Source organism: Acomys russatus, chromosome 22, assembly GCF_903995435.1.
Source record: "Acomys russatus chromosome 22, mAcoRus1.1, whole genome shotgun sequence".
Taxonomy (NCBI): domain Eukaryota; kingdom Metazoa; phylum Chordata; class Mammalia; order Rodentia; family Muridae; genus Acomys; species Acomys russatus.
Genome location: NC_067158.1, coordinates 59,763,884 through 59,783,735, shown reverse-complemented (window position 1 = coordinate 59,783,735; position 19,852 = coordinate 59,763,884). Strand labels below are relative to the sequence as shown.

Sequence of the window (19,852 nt, the reverse complement as noted above, 5' to 3'; positions counted from 1 at the left end):
GATTTGTCAGTGTAGGTAACCTCCTAGGCTCCCTTTACACAGCATGTAAGTCTTGCTCTCCTGAGGGAAATAGCATTCTTTCTCGAGGAAAAAAAAAATGGTCTCTGTCTCCTTCAAAGCCCTCACTAGCTGCATTCCACATATTCTTTCTCTCTCCCTGTCTCTCTCTCTGGAACCAGGGCTGTGGACATACGATCACATGGTTTTAGGGCATCAAGGCTGCTTTCTATTACTGCCAGGAAGAAAAATATTTATTATTCCCCAAATTCTTTGGGAAGTAAAGAAAAATGTTCTCAGTGACTAACAGGTCAGGCTGGATTCTGTTGCAGACTTTGAACAGCTGGGCAGTCTGAGAAAGGAGCATTTTAGGAATATCCATTTATGGTCATTGTCAGATGAATGTAGTAGGGTGCGTTTGGGGGGAAAAGTGACCAACACTAGCTTTGATGTCCCTCTTCCACAGAGTTGCCAAGCCTTTCTAGAAGGGACTCAGGAAAACTTCAGAGTGGACAGGAACTGTGCGTGTCGTATCTCTCCTTCCTGGAAATCTGCAACTTGTAAATGGCTTTGTTCTTCTGAGATGCTGAAGTTATGTTTTTTTCTTTGCTATTTTTTTTTTTTAATTTTTTGGCAGCATGAGATGGTTACAGTTTACCCAGAACACAGTGCAGGTAGTCAGCAAGATCCACTGTACATTTTCGTTTTCAAATAATTCAGTAAAACCCAGAGCAACTGGGAAAGACTGCAAACAACCTCTACCTCTCTCTTTGTGTTTGTAAACAAAGCAATTGATGGAACTCTTACAGAGCTGGTAACTTGGACCACAGTAGACGGGAAAACATACCTTTTGTTGTTGTTGTTGTTGAAGTAAACATGATGGGATAATAAAAAACTGACACACAAGATCAAAAACCAATTGTAAGGATGAATCTCTTACCTCAAAAAACCACAGCGGTTATCGCTGTTGGGAACCTGTGAGGTTAAAAAAAAGCAAGGAGGAAGGTAGTCTAAACTGAACCATGAGACTGACCTTAGTGTACATAGTAAAGCCAGTAAACGACATTAAAAAGAGAAAAGGTGATGGGGAAAAACATTCGGGACCACTTGTCTATGGAGTTCACGTCAGTCAAGTCAGGGATCTTCACTTTGAGCTGCGAAGCGCGCCTGCGGATGCGCCCCTTGCCTGGCACCCCGTGCCTGTCCAGCCCGCGCCCGAAGCCCTCACGGCTGCTCAGTGGCTTGCGATACTGGATGCTGGCACTGTCGTACGAGTACATGGTGGCCTTGGGGTCACTCACACCTGTGAGCACCTCGGAGCCGCTGGTCTCGTTCCTGATTTCCAGGGTGCTGAGGAGAATATTGCCGTGGGCATCAACCTGAGGGCAGAGACGACATATCCAAACACTCACCAAGGAAATTCACTGTTATTCTGTGATTGTCACAGACGGACGCGTTGATCCTTTTCGTTTCGTGTACACTGATTCCTTTCAGTAGTCCATGTGCCCACTGACCCTCTATCTCTGTTATCTATTTATCTCAATCAGCTATCTCTATCAATTATCTACTTTGAGAAATGATTATCTATTTACCTTCTCTATATCTACCCATCAACTGTCAGCCTGCATCTGTTAGTCATCTATTTCTTACCTATCATTTGTCTCTCTCCTGTCATCTCTCCATATCAGTCATCAATTAATATCAATTATCCATCTGCTATCTACTTATCAGTGATCTATCAGTCATTTATTTTTATCTTCTATCTACCTATTATCTGTTTACCTATCTCTATTAACTACTGACATCTATCTATCTACTTCTATTATTTATCTATAAAATTATCTAGATCTATTATTTATTTATTATCTTTCTATCAGGTTTACTTACATCTACCAGTTACCTATGTAACATCTATCCATCATCCATCCATCAGTACAACCTATCTATCTGTCTGTCTATCTATCTATGTATCTATCTGTCTATCTATCTATCTATCTATCTATCTATCTATCTATCTATCTATCTATCTCCATCACCTATGACTTATCTTCCATTTATTTTTCATCATCTGTCTACTTATCTTGTTCTAGTTTGATTTCTGTTGCTCTTTGTGCTGGCTAGTTTTATGTCAGCCTGACACACAAATCAGTTATCTGAAAGGTGAGAATCTCAACTGAGAAAATGCTTCCCTAAGATATAGTTGTAAGGCATTTTCTAAATTAGTGATTGATTAGGAGGGCCCAGCTCACTGTGGGTGGTGCCATCCCTGGCCTGGAGGTCCTGGGTTCTATAAGAAATCAGGTTGAGCAAGCCACAGAGAATAAGCCAGTAAGCAGTGCTCCTCTATAGCCTCCTGACTCCAGGTTCCTGTCTTGCTTGAGTTCCTGTCCTGAATTCCCTTGGTGATGGACAACAATGTGGAAGTGTAAGCTGAATAAACCCTTTCCTCTCCAACTTTTGTTTTGGTCATGTTGTTTTGTTGCAGCAATAGAAATTCTATCTATCTAAGACATTGCTATAAAACATTTTGACCAAAATCAACTGAGAAGGAATGGATTTATTTAGCTTACACTCCTGGATTGTGATCTGCCATTGTGGGAAGTCAGGGCAGGAACTCAAGTAGAAACTTGGAGACAAGAACCATAGAGGAATTCTGCTTGCTATCTGTCTGTCTTAGCCAATTAGTTTTCTTATATAGCCAAGTCCCACCTTCCTAGGTATGATGCTACCCGTAGTGGGCCAAGACGTCTCACAGGAACTGTCAGTCAAGACAGTCCCCTCAAAGACACTAATACAGCCCAGTCTGAATTGGGCAATTGTTCCCTTCTCCTAGGTAACTCTAGGTTGTGTAAAATTAACACTAACCCTAACCAACACACACCTTTTGTACTCATTTGCTTTCTGCTGCTGCGGTAAAACACTATCACCAAAGGCAACATGGAGAAGGAAATGGTATGGTAACACCCGGGTTACCATCCATCAGGAAGGGTAATGAGGGTAGGAATCAAAGCAGGACAGGACTGGAGCCAGGAACTGAAGCAGACTATGAAGAAACACTGCTCACTGGCTTGCTCCTCATGGCTCTCTCAGTTTGCTGTTTCTTTTCTTTCTTTCTTTCTTTTTTTTAAAAATACAATCCAGAACTATTTTCCAGGGCTGGTACTACCCACAATGGGCTAGATCCTCCCACATCAGTCATTAATCAGGAAAATGCTCTCACAGACTTGCCTATAGTCTGTTCTGATGAAGCATCTTCTCAGTTGAGCTCTCCTCTTTTCAGATGACTTCAGCTTGTGTCAGGCTGATGAAAAACTAACCAGCACAAGTGACTCCCTGTCAACTTGACAAACAGATCATGACTAAACCAATAACCTTTCCTTTCATCTATATTCCCAAGACCTCTTGTTAACACCACAATATAAAGCATAATAAAACTTTAAACGTCTCAGAGTCTTTAAGAATTTAAACATTTTAAAATTAATAAAATATATTTAAAAAAAGAATTTAAACATTTTAAAAGACTAAGTTCTCTTTTAAAACTTGTTAAAATCCAACTGTGGGTTCCTGTAAAATTAAAGCTAAGAAACAAATTCCAGCAGTGAATTTAATGATATAGTTGGTATTTGACAATGAAGAGAAATGGTGGCTGAATTTGGCGTGTAGCCATTTTTACCCCCCAAATTTTAAATTTTGTTTTGTTTTATCAAGACACAGCTTCTGTGTGTAGCTTTGGCTGCTCTGGATTTGCTTGGTAGACCAGGCTAGCCTCAAACTCACAGAGATCTTCCTGTCTCTGTCTCCTAAGTGCCAGGTTTACAGGCTTGAGCCATCATGCCCTCCATTTTTATCTACCATTGTTTCCCCATATTAAGAGTTTTGTTCTATTCTAAGTGGGATGTCCAATATGCCCTGGCCCTGTACATTGGTTTGTTTATTTATGGAGATTTTAGTTTTTCATTTGCTAATGACTAATATTTTAAAATCATATTGTATAATTTATATATTATTTTTCAGTAGGGTACCATGAAATACATTATATCATCCTAGTTCAGCAAATAGTAAAACTGAGTCTCACAAAGGTTAAGTGAACCACTAAAGATTAGGCAAGTGAACATTAAAAGACAGGATGTTTTTTCTATTGAATATTATTTCTCTCTTATTTGTATGTTAATCAAATAAATCTGTTATCTTCAAAGCTTAATTTAAATCCCTGTTTCTTTATGTCTCTTATGGGTCTCAAAATTCTGTGACAGATTTTTGGTCAAGTTGTTTCCATTAAAAAGCACTGATATTGAAAACGAATAACTTAAAACTGACACACACACACACACACACACACACACACACACACACACACACACACACACACACACAAGTCCACAAAACATTTTTCTTTCCTTCTGAAGATTTTACAATGCCTTCTGAGCTTTCTGGGCAGACTTGGTATCTTTGTTGGTAATAGTAAATTCAGTGTTACCCAAACGTATGAGTACCTACTATTGTGTCTGTTACAATGTATCAGGATGTATGCTGTGCAAAATTAGAATTCTTACAATAAAACAAATAAAATAAAAAACAAAAAACAAAACAAAACAAAACAAAACAAAAAGAATCCTTGCCATACTCAAAACATTAGCACCAATGTATAGAGTGGAGTTTACAAATCCATGTAGCTACAAAGACCAAGAAGAGTAAAGGGGTAGAGGCAGGTAGCTAACCATAATTGAGTGGAGTTATGGAGACGTGAGCACTGTAAGGGAGCAAATATCTAAAAATGACACCATAACTCAAGCAGACAAGCACCTCTTTGTTTTCTTGGTTAGAGGATCCAAGAATCCAGTGTTGTATTTAATGTCTAATGTTGGCTTGGTCCTGTAGAGATTTTTTTTTTTTTAGCTCAAGAAAGCACATCTGTGTCATGTTTCCCCTCTTGTTTTTCATTTGTCTCTTATAACATAGTACGGTGGAGTAGTGATATTTATTTATTTATTTTCTTGGTTTTAAAAATATATTTTATTAATTTATTCATATTACATCTAAATTGTTATCCCATCCTTGTATCCTCTCATCCCTCCGTCCCTCCCTTGCTCCCTCCCTCCCATTTTCCCCTTACTCCCCTCCTCTATTACTGTTACTGAAGGGGACCTCCTACCCCTGTATATGCTCATAGGGTATCATGTCTCTTCTTGGTAGCCTGCTATCCTTCCTCTGAGTGCAACCAGGTCTCCCCATCCAGGGAAGGTGGTCAAATATGGGGCACCAGAGTTTGTGTGAAAGTCAGACCAAAAAAAAAAAAAAAAAAAAAAAAAAAAAAAAAAAAAAAAAGAGAAAGCAGACCACACTCTTCACTCAACTGTGGAGAATGTCCTGTCCATTGGCTAGATCTGGGTAGGGGTTTGAAGTTTACTGTACATATTGTCCTTGGCTGGCGCCATAGTTTGAGCAGGACCCCTGGGCCCAGATCCACCTATCATAATGTTCTTCTTGTAGGTTTCTCTGGATCCTTCTGTTTCCTCATTCTCCCATGCTTCTCTCACCTAGAATCCCAATAGGATGTCCTCCCTTCTGACCCACTTTCCTGGTAAGTGAAGACTTTCATGGGACATATCCCTTGGGCTAGTGTCCAGATATAAGTGAGTATATACCACTTGACTCTTTCTGCTTCTGCATTAACTTTTTTTTCAAGACAGGGCTTCTCTGTGTTGCCTTGGCTGTCCTGGACTCGTTTTGTATATCTGGCTGGCCTGAAACTCACAGAGATCCTCTGCCTCCCTCAGTGCTGGGATTACAGGCTTGCACCACTGGTCCCAGCTGATATTTATTCTTAAGTATAAATCCTATTTCTCATTCAGCGGTATAGATGTGCTGAGGGAGGATAAGGTGGGCCAGGACTGGGGCAGTACAGTAGAAGCGACAAGAAACATGATTCCAGAGGCTCTATGAAAGAGTGTCAAAATCTAGGAGACCTAATCGGATCATTAGTTAAAGGAGAAGAGTCTGGAAAATTTTAGCTTGCTGTTTGAGAGGATTACATGGTCATTAGAAGACATGGGGAGCTCATTGTGGAGAGAATCTGAGGGTTAGAGGAAAAAGTGGGACATTTTGATCAAATTTGTGTCATACATTAGGTAGCCCAATGGTGTTGGCCAGTGTTTAATTATCTATGTGGAGATGGCTAGAAAAATGTGACTGTAACTAAGGTGTGTGTGTGTGTGTGTATGCATGTGAGTGTGTAGTGTGCGTAGATGTGTATGTATGCGAGTAAGTATGTTTATGATGTATGGTGTGTGAGTATGTGTGTTTGTGAAAGTGTGTGTGTGTGTATGTGTTTGTGGGAGTAGATATGGAACACATGAAAAAAACTTTGATAAACTGGAGAGGGAAATGAAGAGAGAAAGGAATGAGGGGAACTTAAGTGGGGAGGAAGAGGTAGCAAAAAGAGGAGCAGAGTCACGGGTGTTTCAGAGAGAATAGGGAGAAGGCTGTTGTAGAAAAAGACCATAGATTTTTCAAAGAGGTTGTTGTGGTCTTAGAATAAGGTTGATCAGGACATACCACTAAGGATTAAGGACTGAAGCAGTGGCCACAAGGGTCAGGTAGTTTACATGAATTTTCTTCATCAAAAGTTTATAGTTCAAGGATCTGGAAAGATGGCTTAGCAGTTAAGCTTACTTATTGCAGAGTTCAGTTGCCAATACCCAGGACAGGTGGCTCCCAAAACTTTCTATGGCTCTAGCTCCAGGGACTCCATCCAGTGCCCTATTCTGGTCTCTGTGGGCACCTGTACACACCCACACTCAGGCTACATACACATAACTTAAAATACTTTAAAACTTTGTAGTTCAAGGTAAAAGAGATAAATCTTTAGCCAGCCAGTGCTGAGAACAGATGTCAAAACAGCTAATGAGGGAAGAAAGGATAAAGGCAGATGTCAAGGAAGCGAGAGAGGAAGTCAAAGCTGTTGCATTGCAGCAGAATACCTATTAAACTGGCGAGTTCACTCATGCGGCCCTGGAAGGATGGCATCTAACATGAGAATGTGCTAGTGTTTCCCTTTACCTCAGTGTGATGCAGCTGTAGCCTATGGTGGTGGTGGTGGTGGTGGTGGTGATGGTGGTGGTGTGTGTGTGTGTGTGTGTGTGTTCACACCATATAGTGTCAGTTGGACTTTGGAAAAGTCATGCCTAATTAAGTTTTTTGTTTTGTTTTTCACTGAAGCTATGGAGTTGAAGTGATAAGGATACATATTTATCATACATACATACTTTATACTTTAGAAGACGAAGAATTGAACATATGGCTTCTAGGGTTGAAATACTCAAGAAAAACATGAAACAGAGATTGTTAGGACACATCTTTCATTGAGGTGCCTTGCTGGCAGTGGGAATCCTGATGGGATGTTTCCAATCAAATGCCAATTGTTTCATTGGAGGGAGAATTTGTTGTTAGTTACTGGAAGTTCCATGAAAGCAAGCATCTGGATTAGTCTGGAAGGATGTAGAGATGGCAGAGCAAGGGACTGGGGCTTGGAAGCTGTGTTTTCATTTGATGTTTTTTCAAATTAACTGAACAATGGCCTTGACTTTGTCAAGATCTTAGCATTCTCATGTATAAATGGATGCTTTCCCCTAGGAAATCTAAAGGCTGTGCTTTCAGACATTGGCGGTCTTTGAATATAGAGTATAACATTGCAACATAACATGTTACAAATGTTACGTAAAATAGTAACAACTTGTAACGTTAAATCCCTTATCTATATTGTGCACATTGTGAACTTAAATTACTATGGGCAGCTTGATAAACAAGGCACCAGAATAAGCAAGGGATGCATAAAGCTTCTCATTAAACATAAGTCAAGGAATGTCTTATATTTTTTTCTTTTTTTTAAATTTTTATTAATTTATTCTTGTTACATCTCAATGTTTATCCCATCCCTTGTATCCTCCCATTTCCCCCCCCCCCATTTTTCCATTATTCCCCTCCCCTATGACTGTTCCTGAGGGGGATTACCTCCCCCTATATATTCTCATAGGGTATCAAGTCTCTTCTTGGCTACCTGCTGTCCTTCCTCTGAGTGCCACCAGGTCTCCCCTTCCAGGGGACATGGTCAAATGTCCCAAAATTTGTGGATAAATGGATTGAGCTAGAAATGACCATAATGAGTGAGTTAACCCAGAAGCAGAAAGAATCAAATGGTATATACTCACTTATATCTGCATACTAGCCCAAGGGGCATGTCCCACGAAAGCCTTCACTTACCAGGAAACTGGGACAGAGGGGAAGGCATCCTATTGGGACTCTAAATGAGAGACGCATGGGAGAATAGCAAAATAAAAGGATACAGAGGGTCCTAGAAATCTACAAGTAGAACAATATGATAGGCAGATTTGGGCCCAGGGGTCCTGCTCAAACTAAGGCACCAGCCAAGGACAATACAGGAGGTAAACTTTAAACCCCTTCCCAGATCTAGCCAATGGTCAGAATATTCTCCACAGTTGAGTGGAGAGTGTGATATGACTTTCTCTATATTTTTTTCTTAACCTGGTACATATACAAAGATGTCTAAGGACTTCATGAGGTTTATTACTTTATGTAAATTTCTTGAAGCTGTCTCAGAGGTTGAGCTAGAAACTGTAGTTTCAAGTGGTGTTTTGACATGCAAAAGAATAAACCTAGTTATAGAACTTTCTATGAAAGTTGATATCATTGTTTATTAAATCAACAGTGCAGTACTCTTTATGAGGAACATTTGAAAAGATTCATATAAGAATCCTTTAATACTTCCAGTAACTTTCCTTACTAGAATAGGGTTATTGTAAAAGCTGATGTTACAGAATCTCTCTCTGTCTCTGTGTCTGTCTGTCTGTCTCTCTCTCTCTCTCTCTCAGTGTGTGTATAAGCATGTGTACATGCTTGTGCATTTATGTGTGTGTACATGCACATGTACATGTGTTACATGGCCTATTCATGCAGCTCTGATATAGCTTCTCCTAAAAGACGTGAAAATCAACAGGTTTCAAACAAACTGAGGTGTGTTGTGCTTTGCCTCCTGTACTGGACAAATGCTGCTTAGTTAATGAGGGATCAACAGCAGAGTGGAGTGTGACTCAGATGGAATCAAAGCAAAAATGAACATCAACATGATGGGCCTTTATGGAGGTGCAGACCATTAGGTGTTCTAAAGCTTGCCAATGGTGACACAATTGTTCAGTGAGATAACTGTACCACACTTTTCAAGTCCCCCCTAAAGGAATGATATTCCTGCATGAACTTTCAGGCAAAATAGAATCCGGATCACACTTAGCTTCCTGTCTCGTCTCACTGATGTGCACTGACCATCTACGGGGCATATTTTTAAAGCAGAGGGCTGACATGGCTCTACGTCAACTGGGTTTTTTTCCTCCCATTGATTGGTTCACACTGGAAGTGCAATGTTAAGGATTTGCATATTGCACTCAGATGGGTAGGTAAGGACTGTGGTGGCTCATGGATTCCAGTGACTTCAAGATGAGTCTGCCAATGCAAGGAATGGCTGCATTGCAGTAACTGTATTCCTCAAAAGAAACATTACTGATTCTTGTTTTATGTATAGAGCATGCTTTAATCTAAATCTAAAGAAAAATAAAAACATTATTACTGGGGCTTCAGGAGGACATATAAGAAAGCCTTCTTCAGGTATATATGCCACAAAATTTGAAAATCTAAGGGAAATGGACGGTTTTCTTGATCAATTTCACCAAAGTTGCGTGAAGAACAGATAAACAAGCTAAATAGCCCCATTTCCCCTACAGAAATAGAAGCAATCACTGATAGTCTTCCAACCAAAAAAAGCCCAGGGCCAGATGGTTTCAGTGTAGAATTCTACCAGACCTTCAAGGGCGAGCTAATACTGATACTCTTCAAGCTACTCCAAAAGATAGAAATGGATGGAACATTACCAAATTCATTCTATGAGGCCATAGTCTCATTGATACCTAAACCTCACAAAGACTCAACAAAGAAAGAGAATTTCAGACCAATTTCTCTTATGAACATCGATGCAAAAATACTAAATAAAATACTTGCAAAATGAATACACGAACACAGCAAAGATATCATTCATCATGACCAAGTAGGCTTCATTCCAGGCAAGCAGGGATGGTTTAATATATGGATACCCATCAATGTAATCCACCATATAAACAAACTGAAAATAAAAAACCACATAATCATCTCTTTAGATGCAGAGAAAGCATTTGATAAAATCCAACACCCATTCATGTATAAAGTTTTAGAGAGATCGGGGATACAAGGCACTTTCCTCAACATAATAAAGGCTATATACAGCAAGCCAATAGCCAAAATCAAAGTAAATGGTGAGATACTCAAGGAAATTCCTCTAAAATTGGGAACAAGGCAAGGCTGCCCACTCTCTCCATATCTCTTCAATATAGTACTCGAAGTTCTAGCCAGAGCAATAAGACAACAAAAGGAGATCAAGGGTATCCAAATAGGAAAGGAGGAAGTCAAATTATCCCTATTTGCAGATGATGATATGATAGTGTACATAGTGACTCTCAAAATTCCACCAGAGAACTCCTAAAGCTGATAAACACCTTCAGCAAATTGGCTGGATACAAAATTAACTCAAAAAAGTCTGTAGCCTTCCTATACACAAATGACAAGTTTGCAGAGGAAGAAATTAGGAAAACCACACCCTTCACATTAGCCACAAGCAATATAAAATAATTAGGAGTTACTCTAACAAAGCAAGTGAAGCACTTGTTTGAAAAAAATTTCAAAACTCTGAAGAAAGAGATTGAAGATGACAAGAGACGATGGAATGATCTTCCTTGCTCATGGATTGGGAGAATTGACATAGTAAAAATGGCCATCCTACCAAAAGCAATCTACAGATTCAATGCAATCCCTATCAAAATACCTACACAATTTTTAAAGACATTGAAAGTTCAATTCTGAACTTCATATGGAAAGACAAAAAACCCAGAATAGCTAAAACAATCTTGTACAATAAAAGGTGCTCCGGAGGAATCTCCATACCTGATCTCAAACTGTACTGTAAAGCAATAGTAATTAAAACAGCATGGTACTGGCACAGCAACAGGCTGGTTGATCAGTGGAATCAAATCGAAGACCCAGATATGAATCCACACACATATGGTCACTTGATTTTTGACAAAGAAGCCAATTCCATTCAATGGAAAAAGGATAGCATCTTCAACAAATAGTGCTGGTCTAACTGGAGGTCTATGTGTAAAAAAATGCAACTGGACCCATATTTGTCACCTTGCACAAAACTCAAATCCAAGTGGATTAAAGACCTCAACATAAAACCAGAGACACCAAGTCACTTAGAGGAAAAAGTGGGGAAGAGCCTGGAACATATTGGCACAAGAGACAACTTCCTGAACAGAACACCAACGGCCCAGGCCTTAATGTCAACCATTAATAAATGGGACCTCATGAGGCTGAGAAGCTTCTGTAAGGCAGGAGACACTGTCAAGAGAACAAAGCGAAACCTACAGACTGGAAAAAGATCTTCACCAACCCTACATCTGACAAAGGTCTCATATCCAAAATATATAAAGACCTCAAGAAATTAAACACCACCAAACCAAATAACTCAATTGAGAAATGGGGCTTGGAACTAAACAGAGAATTCTCAACAGAGGAATATCAAATGGCTGAGAAACACTTAAAGAAATGCTCAACCTCCTTAGTCATCAGGGAAATGCAAATCAAAACAACTCTGAGATTCCATCTTACACCCATCAGAATGGCTAAGATCAAAAATTCAAGCGACACCACATGCTGACGAGGATGTGGGGAGAGAGGAACACTCCTTCATTGCTAGTGGGAATGCAAACTAGTACAGCCACTTTGGAAATCTATCTGGTGCTATCTCAGAAAACTGGGAATAGGGCTTCCTTAAGACCCAGCTATTCCACTCCTTGGAATATACCCAGAAGATGCTCCAACACACAACAAGAAAATTTGCTCAACCATGTTCATAGCAGCCTTATTCATAATAGCCAGAACCTGGAAACAGCCTAAGTGTCCCTCAGTAGAAGAATGGATAAAGGAACTGTGGTCCATATACACTATGGAATACTACTCAGCTATTAAAAACAAGGAATTCTCGAAATCTGTGGACAAATAGATTGAGCTAGAAATGATCATAATGAGTGAGTTAACCCAGAAGCAGATAGACTCAAATGGTATATACTCACTTATATCTGTAGCCTAGCCCAAGGGGCATGTCCCACGAAAGCCTTCACTTACCAGGAAACTGGGACAGAGTGGTGGACATCCTACTGGGACTCTAAATGAGAGAAGCATGGGAGAATAGCAAAGTAGAAGGATCCAGAGGGTCCTAGAAACCTACAAGTAGAACATTATGATAGGCAGATTTGGGCCCAGGACTCCTCCTCAAACTAAGGCATCAGCCACAGACAATACAGGCGGTAAACTTTAAAACCCTACCCAGATCTAACCAATGGGCAGAACATTCTCCACCGTTGAGTGGAGAGTGGGATATGACTTTCACACGTACTCTCGTGCCTCATATTTGACCATGTCCCCTGGAGGGGGAGACCTGGTGGCACTCAGAGGAAGGATAGCAGGTTACCAAGAAGAGACTTGATACCCTATGAGCATATACAGGGGGAGGAAATCCCCCTCAGGAATAGTCATAGGGGAGGGGAATAAGGGGAAAATGGGAGGGAGGGAAGAATGGGAGGATACAAGGGATGGGATAACCATTGAGATGTAACAAGAATAAATTAATAAAAAATTAATAAATAAAAAAGAAAGCCTTCTTCTACTTTAGAAAGATTATCTAAAAGCACAGTTTACATGGTGAATAAGAGAAACAGGTATGGCTGTAGACGTGCCACCCTGTGGGCTGGCTGTGTCTTCACTCTTTACTGGACCAGCATATTTTCTGTGCTACAGGAGGTAATTTTAAGAAGAACATGGATAAACAGTTAAAACACTCATTCATTCATCTTCCCCATTGTCTAACAAATGTGTATGGAGCTCCTGCCGAGCCTCAGGCACTGTGCCAAATGTGGCTGAAGGCCATTATGCCCCCCCCCCATTTTAAAAATGGAAAGATCTCACTGAATAAGACTCTTAATACTGTACTCTCCCTTAATATTGTACAAACACGGAAGCTCCTTGCTCTTTCCTTGAACTGACTGTAAATCTTTCTTGGATAATGCAACCTCTGTTAAATGCAGGAACTCCGTGCTCATTCCAGCTGCCCGTTTTGTGTTTACCCCTTGTGAATCTCAGCTTTTCTGTCATCTTCCTTCCAGATATCATGTTAGTTGGCCTTGGTAGCATCTGGCCACAAACAAATGGAAGGGCTCACAGGTGGAGGAAAGCCTCAGGAGAGATGGATATCTTGCTGATCTCTCTCCATCCTTCCTGCAGCACAGGGCTTGAAAATACCTAGTTTGTAAATTAATTCTGGGAGGATAGTGGTGAACAAAGCAGACAAGGTTTTTATAGTAGTGGCGCTTACATTCTCATATTCTCAAGGAGGATAACATTCAATACTTTCCTCTTCCAGCAACAAATTGTTTAAGAACAAGTATAAAAAACTATAGTTCTATCATTTATTATCTATCTATCTATCATTTATCATCTATCATATACCTAGCTCTATCATTTATCATCTATTATCATCTATCTATTGCCTACCTCATTGTATTTAGATTTAGAAGGTGTAACCTTTCCACTAACTGAGTGAACTTTATGTTATGTTCCTTATAGTCATGTTCACACTTTATCATCATACATTTTCATATGATGAAAAAAAGTGAAAATTCAAAGTGAATTACATTTTATGTTCTTCTTGAATTTACTGCAGAACAGCCTATAGAATGTTTCTATATAAATATTTAAAGGCATCTTGATCTCCAAAAGGCAAGGGTAGAACTCACAGTCTTCTGTCTTCCTGTTTCTTCCCTTGAGTACTTCCTTAGAATTTCCCCTCAGTAGAGCCAACTTTGTCTTGTTTAAATTGAGAAAGGTGATTGGAACAATAGAGAGACTGATGGAATTTCAGTATTGGTGGCTCAAATGGTACAGTTCTTAATTTTACATGCCAGATTGACCCTAGTCTTGATATCACAGTGAAATTAATTTGTAGATGTAGCTGGCATAATTATTTATTGTAATTATAGGTGATCATACGTGATGATGCGAGTGACCTTAAATCATCATTTTACAGGCTTTAAAGCAAACACAGGATTCCCAGAGAAGAAGGAAATGTGCCTCAGAACTGAGTCCATGATTATGGAATGTTCCGCTGACTTGTGGTCAAGCTCAGCTTAATTTCCAGCCTTAAACCTTCTCTGCAGGACTTAGATTTCACAGCTCCTCAACTATGTAAGATATGTCTTTAAAACAAACCTTGTTATATGCTGTTTGATCTCTGACATTGGTTCTCTCTTTCTGGAGAATCTTGACTTGTAAAAACAAGCATGCACAAAAATCCTGAGGGTGGGTCTAAAAGGACAGGGGTCCAGAACCAGCAAGGTTACAGCTGTGTTCCCCTCATCAAAAACACTAAACAAACTCACTCACTAACTTCTATCCTGGTTCAGCCTCTGTGTTACTCTCTCTACCTCCATTACTTCCCTTGTTTAAAAAATGTTACCACTTGCCGAATTTAACCACTCTGGATATGTTCAACAAAGAAACATAGCAGAACTCATTTCAGTGAAATTGAAATAAAACACAATCTTATGGGCACTGGCAGTTTAAGAGCCTGGTTAAGGCAAACCTTCAGGCTCAATTCATGTTGCAAACAGTATGTTATTTCCTTCCTGCTGGTCAATTCAAAAAGATTCATGTATACTAAGTGATTCTGAACAACTGAGCAGGAAGCAAGTAAGGTGACACTGCCTGCAGAATTAGCTAATTCTCTGTCCCCAGGAAGCCCAGAGTCTATATGATGACACTGTGGCATGGGAATAGTAGTCTCTGTACATTTCCCACAGTCTGGGAGGTCACAGCCTCCGTGCAGGTCTCCCTCTTCTAGAATGGACCACAGTTCCAAGCTCTCACCACTTCACCTGCACTCGCCATGTCTGCCGAATCTGATTTCTTGGCCTGGAATTCCTTTTTTTTTTTTTTTTTAGGTTTGGGTTTGGGCTTGTTGGCAGCTATGTTCAATGTTTTTATATTTCCTTGTATGTCCTGATAACTACTAGCAGAAACAAACACTTTACTACTACTTTGAGAAAAGGCAGATGGTTAAGCACAAACTCACTACACATTTTAAATATACTTTTAACATACTAATTTCCAGGAAATAGAAAAGTAATGAGAATAATATGAGGTTACTAGAAATTTTCTTAAACATTACTCAGGCAGAAAACACCATTTTGAGTTCCTTTCCACGTCTCTCTCCCTGTGTATTAACAAGTGCAAATGGCTTCACATAAACATATCTTAATTCTGACCCTCTCCCTCCATTACAACCTGCAGCTCCATAATTGATCTTCCTCTTCCTAGAAATGTGGCCCTCCAGTTTTGTTTTGTTTCTTTTTGTTTTCTGTGCATAGCAGCCACATTGTCCCTATAGGACGCAAAACATGATTTCTCCTCTGTTTAAGTTTTTCTTAGATCTTTCCCAAGCCACATAATGAAATCCCAAATTTTTATCTTAGTCCCCAAATATCATGTATGCGGGCCCCATTCTCCCTGCTATTTCCCTTGAGCACTCTGCTCAAGACATGTTGTGTTTCTATGTGTGTGTGTTGTGTGTATGTGAAAGAGAGGCAGGGTCTTGCTAGTGCGTGGAAGGCATCTGTGGACCATGGTGCCTGGCTCTGGCTTTTCCCTCTCCACTTTCTAAATCCTCAGGGCATTTCACCTTCCATTCTATTCTCCTGGAGTATTCTTCAGACTGTTACTAGGCTCGGTTCTCATCACTTTTTCTGCATTGTCCATCACTAGCTAGCATTCTATCAGATAGTTTACATATCTCTACACACATTTTATTTCCTTAAAAAAAGGGATGTATTTATTTTTATTTTGTGTGTATGAGTGTTTTGCCTATGTATCTGTCTATGGTTTGTGGGCTTGGTGTCCAGGTAGACCAGAAAAGGGTACCAAATACTTTGGAACTGGAGTTACAGAGGATTGTGAGCAATCACGTGGGTGATGGAAAGCAAACCAGGATCCTTTGCAACAGCATTAAGTACTGTTAGTTGCTGAGTATCTCCACATCCCTTCTATGCACGTTTTTCAATGATTTCAAAAGAATGTAAGCTTAGATAGGTAGATGCCAATATCATTGTGTATCATAGAAGGACCATATCTTTCTGGTCTTTCCAGATCTGAACCTTAGGTGACTTACGGTATTGACTCAGTTAAAGTCTACAGAAAAAAGAGCCCAAAACTCAAGCTTTCCCCCTGTTTTTCTGAGTTCTATTGTAGTTTCAGTGGCCAAGACATGTGTGTGTGTGTGTGTGTGTGTGTGTGTGTGTGTATACCAAATAAGACAATTGTTTAAAAATCCAAATTAGCTTTATTTCATGCTTTGTTAACACCCCCCACCCCCAGCCTGCACATTACACACATCCTAAGGATTTTAGTTGGTTGTGGTTATGTCTGTTGGTTTGGTCTTTCTGATTCCACCCAGATTTCCTTTGATACAGCCACTCTGGCATTCCTTTGACGCATACGGTTTGAGTGGGCCTGACGGCATCTTTTAGTCTCTGCAGAAGTGTGGTGCTCAGACCTGAGTATTTTATATTTTCTGTTTTGTTCATTAAAACACTTGAATTATGCATGACAATGTGACCTAAGTTGGTTAAAAAGTAGACTCAAATCCAACACTTGTTTGGCTGTCATTATTAGGTTTGGTGTTATAAAGTAAGTATGGGCTAGGCTGGGCTTATAGATATTGACACGATAAATCCAGAGCCTTGGGGTTTACCATGAGAGAAAGATCTATGGAAAATAATGCCAATATAAAAGAAACTGGAGTTAAGGGATTAAAGAGGGAAATGTTCTACTTGCGAAGTTTGCTTCTGTGAATAGAGCCTCACACAACACTTAGAACCAGAGGATGGTTACTAAGTTATATTTCTGCCTCGCTCACCAAAAGACTCCTAGCTATTTGGATAGTAAGCAAATAGATAACAGAAAAGAGAGAGGATAGGAAAAGAGGAGGAGCAGGAAAGCAAGGCAAATATGAAAGAGTGAGGAAGGGGAAGAAAAAGGTCAGAGAGGCTTCTGGGAATAATTAGACTCCGAAGATGTGGTAGGCATAAACAGGGTCATGGACCAAGCCATGTTTAGGCAAAAGCATGAAGTAAAAGTTCATGAGCAAATGCCACAGGCTTCTCAGAGGAAATAATAAAGTTCATACTGCTAAACAAACCAAACCAGTCAGTTTCATCAAAGATGGAGTCTGTGTTCCAGCCCTTCTGAAGGGAGACGCTGAAGTCCAGGCTGCAAGGCCAGCAGGCATGTTCCTGACTTAAGCATGAAGCTGCTAACCTTTGAAATGCTCAGCTTCAAATGCATCCTGCATTGTGGAGTCCAGCACAGTACCCAGCTTACTGCAGAAAATTGCCTGGCAGTGTTGGGATGATTTAGCACAAAGAACAGAAATGTAGGAGGAGAGGCTGCACCACAGAATTGATACCTAATCACAGAAGAGAAAGCTCTCCATCCTAACTCTCAGGCAGGCTTCTAACTGCACGTTTGTTATGACTCTTTCATACATTCCCCTAGTGTCCTTCATGACCACCCCTGCATCTATTTCATCCATTTCATTTATTGGCACACAGCAGACACCATGGTCAGTATATACAACTAAGAAAGTTCCAGGTTAGTATAAAAGTATCCCAGAGGCGGCTTGCTTAAAGTCTTGTTGTGCTGTGAAATCTGTCTTTCAAAACTCTAAACACCATACCTAGCTTCAAATGGTACCCAAGGGGATCATGAATCTACAGTCTTTATCACCTTGGAGATTGAAACTCTCATAATGTCTGGATTCAGCATCTGCACTCATATAAAAAATGCTTCAGTGCAGCTGGCAGAAGTATAAATCAATAGGGGGCCTGCACTTCTGGGGTTTCATTTTAGATACCCCTTGACCTAACTGCCCAGCTGAGGCCATCAAAAGTAATATGTAATAATGAGCAATGCCACTCCACACCCCAGAACACCAGAGTTCTCTCAAATAAAAAATCTAGGAGACACATATCAATTAAGTTTAATGTTTTATAGTCCTCTCATAGGGATTAGGAAGATTGCCCAACCACCATATTAAGGAGAAATATAATAATTTCTATAAATTTGAATTTTGAAATAGTAAAGTTGACACTATTTAATTTCTGGAGAAGATACGCTGAGCAGATGAAGTTTCTTATGGACAAATTACTTCAGAAGATGAGGAGGTCAGGATTTGTCAAACTTAAAATTTGCAGGATCATTTTAGGTTGCATGAGATGGTGACACTGTGTATGCTGGATAGTTTTGTGCCAACCTGACACAAACTAAAGTCATTGAAGAGAAGAAAACCTCAATTAAGAAAATGACTCCATGAAAAATTAGGCTGTAGGCAAGCCTGTAGGGTATTTTCTTATTAATGATCAATGGGGGAGGACCTTGCCCATTGTGGGTGGTGGCATCCCTGGCCAGGTGGTCCCTGAGGTCTATAAGAAAGCAGGCTGAGCAAACCAGGAGGAACAAACCAGCACTTGTCCATGGTCTCCATGCCAGCCCCTCCCTCCAGGTTCCTGTCCTGTTTGAGTTCCTATACTTGCTTCCTCTGATGATGAATACTTCCGTTTAAGAAAAAAATGTCCTTTCTTTACCAAGTTGCTTTAGGTCATGATGTTTCATTACAGCAGCAATAACCCTGACTAGGACATTGTGTAAATTTATTCTGCCTACATTTGAAGAAGTCAGTAAATTCTTAGCCCTAATCACTTTTGGAGGTTATTTTTTAACAAGAGAGCATGATGATTTTGAAAGAATACCAGAGACTCACATAACATTATTGATCAGTTTACTGCTTCACATGCAAGAGGCCCTGAGTTCAGTCCCTAGTGTCACACACACACACACACACACACACACACACACACACACACACACACACACGGACATGGACAGTAAGACAGCCTTGGGCAGAAGCTAAAGTGAGCTATTGTCTCCTTTTCTCATTTCATAAGAAGATGTAAGAATTTATAAGGCATTATGACATGTCACTCAATAATTTGAATGAGCTCTAAAAACTCTTAATGGAGATTTGTTTGATATTCATTCATTCATTCACTTATTCATTCCCTTAAGAGATACTTAGTTAGTTTCTACCACATCATAGCCATTGAGGAAAGAATAGTTAATACACTAGACAAAAACCCTATTGCCGGTCCTTGTAAACTACAGTCTTTAATAAGAAAGAATGCTAAAGCACAGCTACAGGAACACATGCTATTATTCAGTCCCACAGTGGAAGAACAGAATTCCATGGGAGCAGTGAATAGAGGAAGTAAGTACAAGCAGAGTCATGGTTCCAGTTCAGGGACCTCCAAATGGCTGTGTCTGTGGTGAGAGGCCGAGTGATAGAACTGGAACTAATCTCTTCTACTTTACAGAATGCAACATTAGCCCATCAAATGGGATGCTCAAGCCTGTGGCTTACATCCATTCTATTTCATGCTTTCAATTGAGACATGTAAGCTGAAATGAGCCCTTTTCTCCCTGAGTTGCTTTTGGTCATGGTGTTTTATCCCATCAATAGAAACCCCCACTGAAAGGTGTTCTGTGGTATGAATATACTACAGCTTGTCTAATCACTCATTGATATCAGAATTTT

The 19,852-nt window shown here is 40.0% G+C and overlaps 1 protein-coding gene across 1 annotated transcript in view; it reads right to left on the bottom strand.

Annotated features, from left to right (window-relative positions):
• Positions 1-588: 588 nt before the first annotated feature.
• Gabrb1 (gamma-aminobutyric acid type A receptor subunit beta1) overlaps positions 589-19,852 on the bottom strand; it is a 444,703-nt gene continuing 425,439 nt past the window's right edge. The window contains exon 9 of the mRNA XM_051165291.1: positions 589-1,376. Within this exon, the coding sequence (XP_051021248.1) occupies positions 1,032-1,376 (345 nt within the window). The 3' untranslated portion in view covers positions 589-1,031. The remainder of the gene's footprint in view (positions 1,377-19,852) is intronic.